Source organism: Podarcis vaucheri (genome assembly GCF_965113315.1).
Source record: "Podarcis vaucheri genome assembly, chromosome: W".
NCBI classification, from domain to species: domain Eukaryota; kingdom Metazoa; phylum Chordata; class Lepidosauria; order Squamata; family Lacertidae; genus Podarcis; species Podarcis vaucheri.
The window spans coordinates 34,740,461-34,753,418 of NC_138757.1; the positions used below are offsets into that span (position 1 = coordinate 34,740,461).

Sequence of the window (12,958 nt, forward strand, 5' to 3'; positions counted from 1 at the left end):
GATCTTTGTTTCATTTGTTTAATTTTCCATTCCACTTCTTGATTTATCAATTTCATATATTGTGACTGGTGGAATTTAATTTCTCGCAGAATCTCTTTTGATTTTGGGTTGGATCTCAGTCTTTTCTCTCCCTCTCTTATCTTCTCTAATATTTTATCCTTTTTTCCATTCCAGAGTTTTTTCTTAATCGTGTTTTGTTGTATCAGAAACCCTCTCATTACAGCTTTGCTTGCGTCCCAGATCGTTCTTTTTTCCACCGAGGTGTTCAAATTAATTTCAAAATAATCCTTTAAAGTTTTTTGGGCCTTCTTTACCAACTCTTGATCTCTAAATAGGCTGTCATTCATTTTCCATCTAAAGGAGCCGGCTGGAGTAAATCTCACTTCCATTTTCAGGGCATTGTGGTCGGAGCAAGTCTTTGGGCAGATCTCCACTCTTATAGTCTTTGGTGCCAGCCCTCTAGTTGTCCAAATTTGGTCGATTCTTGTCCATGACAGGTGGGCCTCAGAAAAGAAAGTTCCTTCTTTACCTAGGGGGTTCCTTGTCCGCCAAATATCGATCAAATCCATATTGTCTGTTAGTTCAAAAAAGGTTTTTGGTAGTCTGCCATCCTTAGTCAAATTTTGATTTTGCGACTTATCCATAAGGGTAGAAACCACCCCATTCATATCTCCCATCATAATGATGTTCGAATAGTCCATATAGTCCAGCAAGGTCTCATGCAGCTTTTTGTAGAATTCCGATTTCCCCTCGTTTGGTGCATAAATTCCTAATATCAAAACTTTTTCTCCTTGCGTTTGTATTTCAATTGCCAGAATTCTTCCTTGTTCATCTTTGAACAAAAATTCCGGTGACAAGTTCTCCTTTGCATAGATCACCACGCCTCTCTTTTTGACTCTGTCTGATGAGATAAATTCTTGGCCTAGTCTTTTATTGATTAGCACTTTCCTGTGGAGTCTTGTCACGTGTGTTTCCTGCAAGCAAATTAAGTCCAAATGTTCTTTTTTTAAAATATGAAAGATCCTTTTCCTTTTCTCCGGGGAATTTGCTCCATTAATGTTCCAACTGTATAGCTGCAGAGACATCCTGGATTAATCTCGTGTTTCTATTCTGGGGTGTCCTTCTTTTCTTCCGAACCCGAGGGTGTAGGTGTTGGTACTATTCCAGGCAGTGCCGGTGGCCAAGAAGCTACTGCTCCCTTCTGAAGATCTTCTCCGTGGTCGTGTAGGAACTTCTGGTTGTCTTCTGTAGTTTTAATTTTAACTTTCTTTCCTTTGTAGTTAAATGATAAACCTTGTGGAAACTCCCACCTGTATGATATCCCGTTGCTTCTCAAAAGTCTAGCTAGGTCAGTGTAAATAGCTCTGAGATCCAAGAGTTGTTTTGGTATATCCTTGTAGATCTCTGCTCTTCTGTCCTGGATCTCAAGTGCTTTCTTGAAATGGAGGTCAAGTATTTTGTCTCTCTCCTGTTTAGTCCTCAAAATAATCAGACAATCTCTGGGTCTGTCCCTCTTTGCTACTCTTCCCAGTCTAAACGCAGTTGTAATTTTGAAATCCTTATCTTCTTCTATACCCCAGAACTTAGCAAATTCTGTTGTCAGATAGCCTGTCAGGTCTTCCTTTTCAAGCTCTGGGATAGATCGTAATCTTAAGTTATTTTCCCGATTTCTCAATTCCGCCAATGACAGGTAGGCCTGCTGGTCACTGATGTGCTTATGAAATGGCTTTACCTCTCCTTTCAATTCGTCCACTTTCTGATTCGCTTGGTCCGCCTTCAAACTAGCAGCCTCGGCCAGTTTCAGATTCTCAGAAGTGGCGTCTTTTAAATCCGCAATTGCTTGAGAATGTTGTGCCACTTGTTCAGATAGTTTAGTAATAGAGGATGTGGCTAAATCAATTTTTGCTGTCTGATCATCCACCTTCTTGTTTAGAATTGCAAATTGTTGTAGCATTTCCTTTAGAAGGGTATCAGATCCCCCTGCAGCCATATCCTCTGTTGTTGGCTGTTCAGTTTCCTTCAGCACATCTGTTGTTGTTAAAGATTCAAGGACCGCAGGGACTGATGATCTGCGCGACTGAGAAGTCAATGTTGTTTGCACAAGCTGGCCTTTCCCTGCTTTCGCTTTTGCAGCTCTTGTTTTCGGAGGACCACTCATTCCACACCTGTCAAAGCGCCAAGGTCAACTTGTCTATTGTTCCATGAGAGGGACAGTTCCTCAGATTAGATATCAAAACAGCAGAGAGTCAAAACAAAGTTAGTTCCCAGGAATTAATAAATCCCAAGTTCCACTAGAGGGAGTATTGTTGCAGTTCAGGAAAGAAAGAAAGAAATTTAGCCGCCATTGAAGTCCCTGCGTTTAAATAATAACTCTGCAATAGTTCTTAAAACTTTTTCCACAGGCTTTTCCACTTACAGAGCCTTCCAAGTTGCAGTTTATTTGCTTCTCACGGGTGCAAGTTACAGTTACTTAATTATCTCTTCCAGCATTGCCCAAATGTAACAGTGTAGCAAATCCGAATATATACTGTATCCGCAAAGACAGCTCTTTTCCCCTCCGTCAGCCCGAGGTCTGGACTCTTAAGGTTACAAAGTCCACAAAGGGAGGAAAGTTCCCAGCTTAAGTTATCCCAAAAGCAAAAGAAAAAAGACTTGCCTTTCCTTTCAAATACCAACTCTTCAAATGCACGATATTCCCTTTTTTTTAAAAGTCCCTTCCGCTGCCTCCAGCTTGTCAGCTCTTTGCCTTTGATCTGTAAGCCTTGCCGGGAGACGGACTTCCTTTTTCTCGTCTCCCGCTTTCAGCCAAATTCATAAATTTGTAATCCAATTTCAAGTAACTCTTACTCACGAGTAGTTGATTTGTAATCCAATATTAAGGAAGAAAGGTCGGCGCTCAGCAGCAACAGCCGCGCGGCTTCACTCCCGCAGAAAGAGCGATGAACCCACAGCACCGCTTCCCCTCCGCGCTTCCGGAGCCCCTTACGGGGTCCCTTCTTCGTTTTGGGGGTCGCTTTAGGTGCCCGCCGAGTCCCACGGCCACGAGCTCACTCTGCTCGTGGTTTATCTTAATGGGTCGTCGCTTTGCCGCAGCGAACGACCCTTTTCTGCGGAGCCCCTCTTCGCAGCGCAAAGAGGACCGCCATTGCTTATTTCGCGCCGCCTCCGGAACCTGAGTTTGAATTTCTGAGTGCTGGCTGGCTGGGGGAACAGTTGGGGAGGTTTCTGCAGGAATCTGGGACCATTTGCGGGTTTTTTTTGGAATTTTTATGATTTTCTGTGACCATTGGGCAAGATTGTTTATTTTCAATTTTTTTTCCTGAGTTTGAATTTCTGAGTGCTGGCTGGCTGGGGGAACAGTTGGGGAGGTTTCTGCAGGAATCTGGGACCATTTGCGGGGTTTTTTTGGAATTTTTATGATTTTCTGTGACCATTGGGCAAGGTTGTTTATTTTCAATTTTTTTTTCTGAGTTTGAATTTCTGAGTGCTGGCCATGTTGTTATTTTTTGATTTTTTTTTGTCTGGATGGGGGAACAGTTGGGGAGGGGTTTGCAGCAGTTGGGGAAGGGCTGGGGGAGCAGTTGGGGAGGGGTTTGCAATTTCTCTGTTGTGGGTGGGTGGGTGTCTGTGGGAGCAGTTGAGGTTTTTGAAGACATTGGTGATTTTTGAAGCTTTTCCAAAACTTATTTTGCAGCCATTTGAGGTTTCTGAAGACCTCGGTGATTGATTGTTGAAGCTTTTCCAGAACTTCTCTTTCATCCATTTGGTAAGCTAAACTTTTAAAACTTTTTTGGGGGTTTTTGGATTTTGGATTTTGGGTTTGGGTGCTTGGGATTCAAGGCCTTGGTTCTGGGTTTTAATTTCTGTGTGGTGGGTGGCTGGGTGCTTTTGTATTTTTTGGATTTGAAGCACATCACTGATTTTTTTTTCCTGTTTCTGAGTTTACGAAGGTAAGAGCTGTGCTGCTATGGGATCTAAGAAGACTGCTGCTGCGGTGGCCGGTGAGAGAAGAAGGAGACGGTGACGCTGGAAATGAAGAAGGAGATCATCCGGAAGCACGACGGCAGAATGTGTGTGACGGACATCGCCAGGGAGTACGGGAGGAATCCATCAACCATCGGGACCATCCTGAAGATGAGGGAGAAGATCCTGGCGACTGATGCAGCCAAGGGAGTCACCAGGATCGTGAAGAACCGCCCAGTTGTTCTCAGTGGCGTAGCGTGGGGGGTGCCAGGGGTGCCAGCTGCACCGGGCGCAACTTCTGGGGGGGCGCGCTCGCTGCCTCCGGAGTCGCCGAAGAGCCTCGGGCGCAGGCTGTAGCAGAGCCCCATGTCTCGTGGAACCGACGAGCTGGCAGCGGCTCTCAGCGCTCGCCGCGGTCCCCGCGCGTCAGGGCCACGGAGGGCGCGCCAGGCAGCCCCTCCTCACCCACGGGCAGCGTTCGCCTGCGGGGCTCGGCCAGCGCGCTGGGCTGGCCGCGTGGAGTCGCCGAGGAGCCGCCGCCGCCTGCCATGCCGCCCTGGCTGCTTCAACGCGCGTCTTGGCGTATTAATGACCATGGTTAGGTGTTAGGGGGCGCAAATTACTTGCCTTGCCCCGGGTTTGGGGGCGCAGATTACTTGCCTTGCCCCGGGTGCTGATAACCCACGCTACGCCACTGGCTGTTCTGGAGGAGGTCGAGAAGTTGCTGCTCATCTGGATAGAAGAGAAGCAGCGTGCAGGGGACACAGTGTCTGAGGCTGTCATTTGTGAGAAGGCCAAGGCCTTGCACGCTGACCTCATCCGGGAGCAGCCAGGAACATCAGCCGAGCCAGAAGACTTCAAGGCAAGCAGAGGTTGGTTTGAACGGTTCAAGACAAGATCTGGCATCCACAGAGTGGTCAGGCATGGAGAGGCTGCCAGTTCTGATGTTCCTGCGGCTGAAGACTTTGCAGCGGAGTTCCTGGAGGTTGTGAAGACGGAGGGCTACGTTCCACAGCAGGTCTTCAACTGCGACGAGACCGGGCTGTTTTGGAAGAGGATGCCCAAAAGGACTTTCATCACATAGGAGGAGGCCAAGTTGCCTGGCCACAAGCCCATGAAGGACCGTCTGACCCTGCTCTTCTGTGCCAACGCAAGCGGCGACCTGAAGATCAAGCCCCTGCTGGTGTACCACTCGGAGAACCCACGGGCCTTCAAGAGACACAAGATCAACAAGGAGTGGCTGAGTGTCATGTGGCGATCCAACAGCAAGGCTTGGGTCACACGTGTGCTGTTTGTGGACTGGGTCAATCTTGCTTTTGGCTTTGCTGTCAAGCAGTACCTGCTGGACAACGACCTGCCGCTGAAGGCTTTGCTTCTGATGGACAATGCTCCTGCCCATCCTAAAGGCCTTGAGGTGGACTTGTTGGAGGAGTTCAGCTTCATCAACATCATGTTCCTGCCGCCTAACACCACACCACTGCTCCAGCCGATGGATCAGCAGGTCATCGCCAATTTCAAAAAACTCTACACCAAGGAGCTTTTCAGGCGATGCTTCGAGGTGACTGACTGCACCACCATCACCCTGCAGGAATTCTGGAAGGACCACTTCGACATCGTCACCTGTTTGAAGATGATCACCACGGCCTGGAACGGGATCAGCCAGAGAAATTTGAATTGCGCTTGGCGCAGCCTGTGGCCGGACTGTGTGGCACCAAGTGACTCTGATGCACCAGAGTCAACAGTGGTGCAGGACATTGTTGCCTTGGGGAGGACCATGGGCCTGGAGGTCACGGAGAAGGACGTCTGCGAGCTGGTGGAGGAGCACGACGACGAGCTGACCACCGTGGAGCTGGTCGAACTGCAGACAGAGGCTGCGCAGGAGCAGGCCTCACTGGAAGAGGAGGAAGCAACTGAGGAACGGCTGTCCTCCGAAAAACTGAGGGACATTTGCCTGAAGTGGAAGGAGGTGCAGACTTTTGCAGATCTACACCACCCTGAGAAGCACGTGGCACATGACGCTGGGAACTTTTATGATACGAGGGTCATGTCGCCTTTCAGGGAGCTGCTGAAAAGGCGGATGAAGCAGCAGACTATGGACAGGTTTTTGACCAAGAAGCAAAGAGTGGAAGAGGAGCCTTCTTCGAGTGGTCCCCCAGAGTCTTAGAAAATGTATGTACTGTACTGTGCACTTTGTTGATTTTTAAATGTTTTTCTGTCATGTTTATAAAGTTAATTTATTTTCCCTTCAATTTTTGAACTGCTCTTTACAGTATGTGTGACTTTAAAGAGCAGTTACCGTATTTTTCGCCCTATAGGACGCACTTTTTCCCCTCCAAAAATGAAGGGGAAATCTGGGTGCGTCCTATCGGGCGAATGCAGGCTTTCGCTGAAGCCTGGAGAGCGAGAGGGGTCCGTGCGCACCGACCCCTCTCGCTCTCCAGGCTTCAGGAAGCTATCCCAAGTCTTGCAAGCCCGGCGGGATGTCCCGCGGGCTCGCAAGGCTTGCGGGCAGCAGCCTGCACCCAAAAGCTGGGGACAGCGGGAGGCGCAGCGCCGCCATCCCGCTATTCCCCGACCTGATCTGGAGGCTGGGGGTGGGAGAAGCAAGCCTGCTTCTCCCCCCTCCAGCCCCACAAGCTCGGGGGATAGGGGGATGGTGGAGCGCCGCCATCCCGCTATTCCCTGACCTGATCTGGAGGCTGGGGGTGGGAGAAGCAAGCCTGCTTCTCCCCCCTCCAGCCCCACAAGCTCGCGGGATAGCGGGCCAAGCTGTCCCTGAAGGCAGAAGAGGGAGACAGAGCGCTCCGTCTCCTTCTTCTAGCTTGGGGATGGTTGCGCAAAGCCTCTGCAGGGCAGCACAGTGTGCTGCCCCACAGAGGCTTGGGAGGCTGTCCCTGAAGGCAGAAGAGGGAGACGAAGTGCTCCCTCTCCCTCTTCTAGCTTGGGGATGGCTGCGCAAACCTGGGGGGAAATCAATTTTTTTCCCTTGATTCCCCCCCCCCCAAAAAAATAGGTGCGTCCTATGGGCCGGAGCGTCCTATAGGGCGAAAAATACGGTAATAAACTGTTGTTGTACCAAATTTGGCTTTGTTTGGACTTTTTTTGAACATAGGAACGCATTAATTGATTTTCAATGCATTCCTATGGGATTTCGTGATTTGCAAGACGAAAAATTCGCTAGACGACAAAACTTGCGGAACGAATTAATTGCGTCTTGCGAGGCACCACTGTACTAACGGATGCAAAAGAAAGAGGTGGATTTGCCCTGCCAGACCTTAAACTTTACTATGAATCAGCCGCATTTTGTTGGCTGAGAGAATGGCTGCTTCTTGAAAACACAGACATTTTGGATTTAGAAGGTTTTAATAATGTATTTGGATGGCATGCATACTTGTGGTATGATAAGGTCAAAGCACATAAAGCATTTAAAAACCATATTGTCAGGAAAGCATTGTTTAATGTCTGGACAAGATATAAGGATCTACTTGAAAATAAAACTCCAAGGTGGCTGTCACTGATGGAAGCGAAGGCTCAGAAAAAGCTCAATATGGAGGCCAAATGGCCGAAATATTGGGAAATTCTGGAACAAGAGGGAGATAAATTGAAATTGCAGAGCTTTGAAAAATTAAAAAACAAAGTGTGAGATTGGCTTCACTATTATCAGATAATGGAGGCATACAATTTGGATAAGAAAATTGGCTTCCAGGTGGAAAAATCAAAACTGGAAACAGAAGTGTTAGATCCTAAAGTTAAGAATTTGTCAAGAATGTATAACTTGCTGTTGAAATGGAATACTCAAGATGAAACAGTGAAATCTGTTATGATTAAATGGGCACAAGATGTTGGACATAACATTATGATGGCTGACTGGGAACAGTTATGGACCACAGGTATGAAGTTCATGGCATGTAATGCCTTAAGAGAGAATATTATGAAAATGATTTACAGGTGGCACATGACCCCAGTCAAGCTTGCAAAAATTTATCATTTGCCCGATAATAAATGTTGGAAATGCAAAGAAACTGAAGGTACATTCTTTCACCTTTGGTGGACGTGCCCAAGGATTAAGGCTTTCTGGGAGATGATCTATAACGAAATGAAAAAGGTATTTAAATATACCTTCCTGAAGAAACCAGAGGCCTTTCTCCTGGGCATTGTCAGCCAATTGGTGTCAAAGAAGGATAGAATTTTCTTTATGTATGCCACAACAGCAGCAAGAATTCTCATTGCAAAGTACTGGAAGACACAGGAGCTACCCACACTGGAAGAATGGCAGATGAAAGTGATGGACTATATGGAACTGGCGGAAATGACTGGCAGAATCCGAGACCAGGGAGAAGAGTCAGTGGAAGAAGATTGGAAGAAATTTAAAGACTATCTACAGAAATACTGTAAAATTAATGAATGTTAGAATGATGTTGGAATGAAGTTAAGGGGTTTTTAGCAGCAATGTTATAAGGAGTATGTAAAAATGGACTGTTAACAGATGAGAATATACAGTTATTACACATTAAGACAAAGGTTTAAGATAAAAACAAAGAGGGAAAGGATTTGCTGAATTAACTTACTGAACTGGAATACAAAAAAGGGGAGGTGTGAAGAGGTCAGGGAAACAAATGAATGAAAGACAAGATATGGAAAGATTGATTTGTTTTTAATTGTTTTTACTTTTTTGTATTTTGTACTCTTCTTTTTTATTCTTCCTTTTTCTTTTTCTTTTACTTATTATTACTATTGTAACTTTTTATTTCTGAAACTTTAATAAATATCTTATTAAAAAAAAAATAAACCATCAGAGTTCTGGGCATACAATAAACGTTTGTTCCCATCGAAAAACTCACACATTGACTTTAAGAAACGCACAGTTATGCCTTGACGAGCAAAGCACCTTACTGACAATAAATTGTCCACTGATGGGCAGTAAATGCAGTTCGCTATCGTAATGTTTAAAGAGTCAAGTTTAACTGTGCCCCTGCCAAGCGACTGCAAGACTTGTGAATTGGCTAAATGTACATTACCAATTTCCTCTTTGAAAGAAATAAACAAACTTCGATCGTTGCAAATATGCTGAGATGCTCCAGAGTCCACAATAAGAGACTTCCACTTGGCATCTTTAATTCTTTTACGATCTGTTGTCTGAGCATGAAAAGCTCGCAGCTCGTTTCTGTCTTTACGGTACGATGTCAGCTGCTGGGCTGATGACCATGATTGACGAACAGAAACTGACTTGGGAGTACTTTGCTTTCTTTTGGATCTGCAGTCCTTTGCAAAATGTCCTTGCTTATTGCAGAACCAACAACGCTTGGCAGCTTTAAATGCAGTTGTATCACCACAGGTTTGCATGTGGTGTTCCTCATTCTTTCTGGAAATACGAGGGCTTATGGCACAAGCCTCCCTTCTATCCAACTCACCCATTAATCTTGCCGTTACCCCTTCCACAGTTAATTGTGCTGGTGGAATGGCAGATATCTGGCTAGCTATACCATCAAAGTCCTCATTAAGGGAACAAAGAATGATAAAAACATACTGAATATCAGGTATCTCCATGTCCCTTCGAATTAATTCCCCGTGTATTGCCTCCAGACGTCTCAAGTGTGCTGCCAAATCACCACCAGGCTGCAACTTCATCTGGTGCAGCTGCTTGAAAAACGTCAATACAGACGCTGACGCTTTTCTAACATGCACTGCTGCAAGACTGTCCCACATTTCTTTGGCAGTTTTCTTATTTCTTATATAGACTTCTTGCTGGTCGCTGACTGCCAAATTAATTATCGCCCTGGCTTTTGCATCTCCTTTTGACCAAGCATTAGTCACAAGGTCAGGAGGGTCATCAGTTACATAGGTCAAAAACGCCTCCACCTGAAAAGACCATAAACTATAGTTCTCATCTGTCAGCTGTGCGAAGACCAGAGCCTTCTCAGCTTCAGGAACCCGGTCAACCATTCTGGAACTCTTCCAGACCCACAGAACTACGCTAACAGGAGGAGGAGTTTTCAAACCTTTCTCAGAGTCCAAAAATATGCAGTCATCCACTCAGCAGCTGGGCCCATAACCAAAGGTGTTGGCTATTTGCAGTATGGTAGCGCTGCATAGAGCGCGCTGGGGAGACCATGCATTAAAAAGGGACTCAAAAATAACTTAAACAAGGTTTTAATAAGAAAAACAAAAACTCCATTTACACTAAATACATCAACAAACAAACATGACCCAACCACCAACCCATCCCCCAGGGTAATGGGAGAGCTAGGTGCTGCTCCTTATATACTACACCCAATTGCTGACACAGCTTAATTAACACAACTCAGCAGCACCTGCTATGTTTCACAGCTATAAAGCTGGGTCTCGTTATTTTGCTCTGGCCCTTGCTCTGGCTCCTTAAAGACATACACATCGAGTGGAACAATGATGAACCTTTACATTTAAAGAAAGCATTCAACAGGTAGGGTTGCCATCCGCCGGGATTTGGCCGTTGGAAACAAGTGTCCATGCGGGAAATGCTTGAATGTCCAGGAAAATCCAAAGGTATAGCAATTCTACACGTGGGGAGTAGGGACGCAAGCGCAAATCAGAATAAAGCAAAGGCTGGGAAGGTTCAAACAGAAACACACACACACTATTCCTCAAGATTTGTCTTTAAGACACAGGATCATAGAATTGTGGAGTTGGAAGGGACACCGAGGACCATCTAGTTCCCTTATTCCCAATCAGGGGTCCGTGGCCCCATCCCTTGCCTCCCTCCAACTAATTTCCTCTCATATTGGCATGGCAATAGCATACATTTTATGGGCGGTCTTGTTGTTTTTAGTATACCTAAAATCCTTTGCTTATTACCCCACATCTTGAACCCGCAGCCCTGAGATTAAGAGTGTCACGCTCTACCAACTGAGCCATCCCACTGTAATGATCCTACACCTCCCCTCTTGACAAAGCTGCCTGCTGATCTGCCGAGGAAATGTCCTTCTGCAGGCATGGTTTCAATCCAAACAGCAAATACTAGTGGTCAACTCCAAAAGTGCGGTGAAGAAACCCTGCTTGCCAAAGAACAATTGAACGCACCCTTGAAGCTCCTTTGCAGCCATGTCTTTACCTGTCTCCACACCTGACATATGATGCTAGATGTGGGGCCTGTGGGCCTGTCAAGATTCCCCACCTCTGCTCTATCTAGCCAGGCTGATGTTTTCAAATGGGGGTTAAAGCTGTGAAGCTGTTTGGATGCATGACTGGACTTGACTGTGGGCATTTCATTGTGCTGTGTCCCAGAGCCTTAAGGATGGGCTGGCCTAGGAACCTAAGCCACCAGGTATATAAAAGTGAGGTCCACTCCAGCCAAGAGCGAAAGAAAACCACCAAGCAGCCCTGCTCCCCAACAATGCCCCCCAAAGAGGATACGGATCGTCTCGGGAATGCTGGTGTCCAGGCACTCAGTTATCTCCTGCAGCTCGCCCTGCGTGCCTGGGGTCTGGGAGAGGTCCTCCTGAAGCAGAGTATCACCCATGCGTTCGGAAGGGATGAGATACATCCTGGATAGCATGCAGAACAATCCAGCCCTGGGGTGCATAATGTGAGGTCGAGGAATGCCACAATGGAGAGAAGCCCATCACCAAGAGAGCTGGCACAAGGGCTGAGAATTGTATCCCGCCTGCTTTCCACAGTAGCATTCCTACTCCCCTTCTCATGATTTGGGGCAATGGGAGAGTGAAATCATTCCTCGCTTCTTCTAGTGGCGAGTATCAGAGAGCCGCTTTGCTAGGGAGAGGCAGACAATGGTTGGGAACACTTGGGTTCTTCTGAGCCGCTCTAAGGAAGACCGTATGCTGAATGTCCCACCCGCTGCCGCTCCACCAAGGTGCCACTATACTCACAGCAGGAGTTTGTAAGAGCGAGTCGGTAGCTAAGATATAAATCAATTGGGATGTTTGGAACCTGCACACCCCAAAACTGGTACTGGATTCCAGCCCACACCCATCCTTTCAATGGTGCAGTCCCCCTCAGCTCACCTGGTGGCAGGCATTCTTGAAGAGGTGGTCCACCAAAAGCCAGATCTCCTTGGCCGCTCAGTGGAGTCATCACCATCCTGGGGTACGATATCCAGAAACTGTTTCTCCTGGAGGTCCAATGACAAGCGGGACTGGCACGAGAGCCTGACAGAATGTGTGCCTGTATGCATTCTTTCCTTGCTCCAGCTGGGTGGACAAGTCTTGCCCTCTGAGGCCACAACTAGGGCTGGGCGATAGCTGGCTTTCAACACGGTGATATATCACTAGCTAAACATTGCAATACACCAATATAGCACGATGTCTGAAATAAGATGGAGCTATGTAGAGGCATTGGCTGGCTTCACGGTTTCCCCCGCATTGTGATTTTTGCTGCCCCCTGCAGGAGGGCAGGGGAAAGCTGAACCGGCAGAGTCCACAGGGGCTGCAGGAATCTCGAGAAGCATTGTCTGGCTTCACAGTTTCCCCCCACATGGTGTTTTTTGCATAGTACACACACACACATCATGATTCACAATATATTGCCAGGTCAGAAATTATGAAACCAGTCTCACTATCTAGACTTCAAGCTGATTTGAAAATATATCTATATTGACATATCGCCTGGCCCTAGCCACAGCAAGCATCTCAAGGGGGAAAACAAAAAACAAATTGCTTGCACCCCAAATCCAAGCTCCCCCTCCCCTATTAATATGCAGCTAGTAATCCTTCCACTCCGGATGTGCAGTTCACCCAAAAGCTTACTGAATATGCAGCTGTGGACATGAGGTTTGGCTAACATTTTATTTAAATTGCTGGAACCTGCCCTGGGACCTTAGGGTGAAGGGCAGGAAATAAGTAAGAAAAACAGCAACAGAACATGGATGGGCCTTCATAGGTTGATGGGCTGCAGCCCCTGCCAGCATGATGAGATGATGGGGTCACATGTTCACCGCCCCTTGTCTAGAGCACGTTGCAGAGGCAGTGGTAGAAACTGAGCAACAGCTGGAGCCCCAGCCCAC

The 12,958-nt window shown here is 46.9% G+C and overlaps 2 protein-coding genes across 2 annotated transcripts in view; one reads left to right on the forward strand and one right to left on the reverse strand.

The window, feature by feature from the left end:
• Nucleotides 1-3,606: 3,606 nt before the first annotated feature.
• LOC309523372 (tigger transposable element-derived protein 1-like) lies at nt 3,607-6,251 on the forward strand. Its single transcript, XM_082207151.1, has 2 exons — nt 3,607-4,215; nt 4,676-6,251. The coding sequence occupies exon 2, from the start codon at nt 5,078-5,080 to the stop codon at nt 6,125-6,127; it is 1,050 nt and encodes a 349-aa protein (XP_082063277.1). The 5' UTR covers nt 3,607-4,215; nt 4,676-5,077; the 3' UTR covers nt 6,128-6,251.
• Nucleotides 6,252-11,251: 5,000 nt separating this feature from the next.
• Nucleotides 11,252-12,958, reverse strand: part of LOC309523275 (inositol polyphosphate 5-phosphatase OCRL-like) — a gene marked incomplete at both ends in the record, with an annotated part of 52,359 nt that continues 50,652 nt past the window's right edge. Inside the window, 2 exons of the mRNA XM_082207060.1 lie at nt 11,252-11,483; nt 11,961-12,146. Coding sequence (XP_082063186.1) covers nt 11,252-11,483; nt 11,961-12,146 — 418 coding nt within the window. The remainder of the gene's footprint in view (nt 11,484-11,960; nt 12,147-12,958) is intronic.

Excerpts from the sequence above, each read along its gene's own strand:
- LOC309523372 (XM_082207151.1), top strand. The coding sequence starts at position 5,078 with ATGAAGGACCGTCTGACCCTGCTCTTCTGTGCCAACGCAAGCGGCGAC.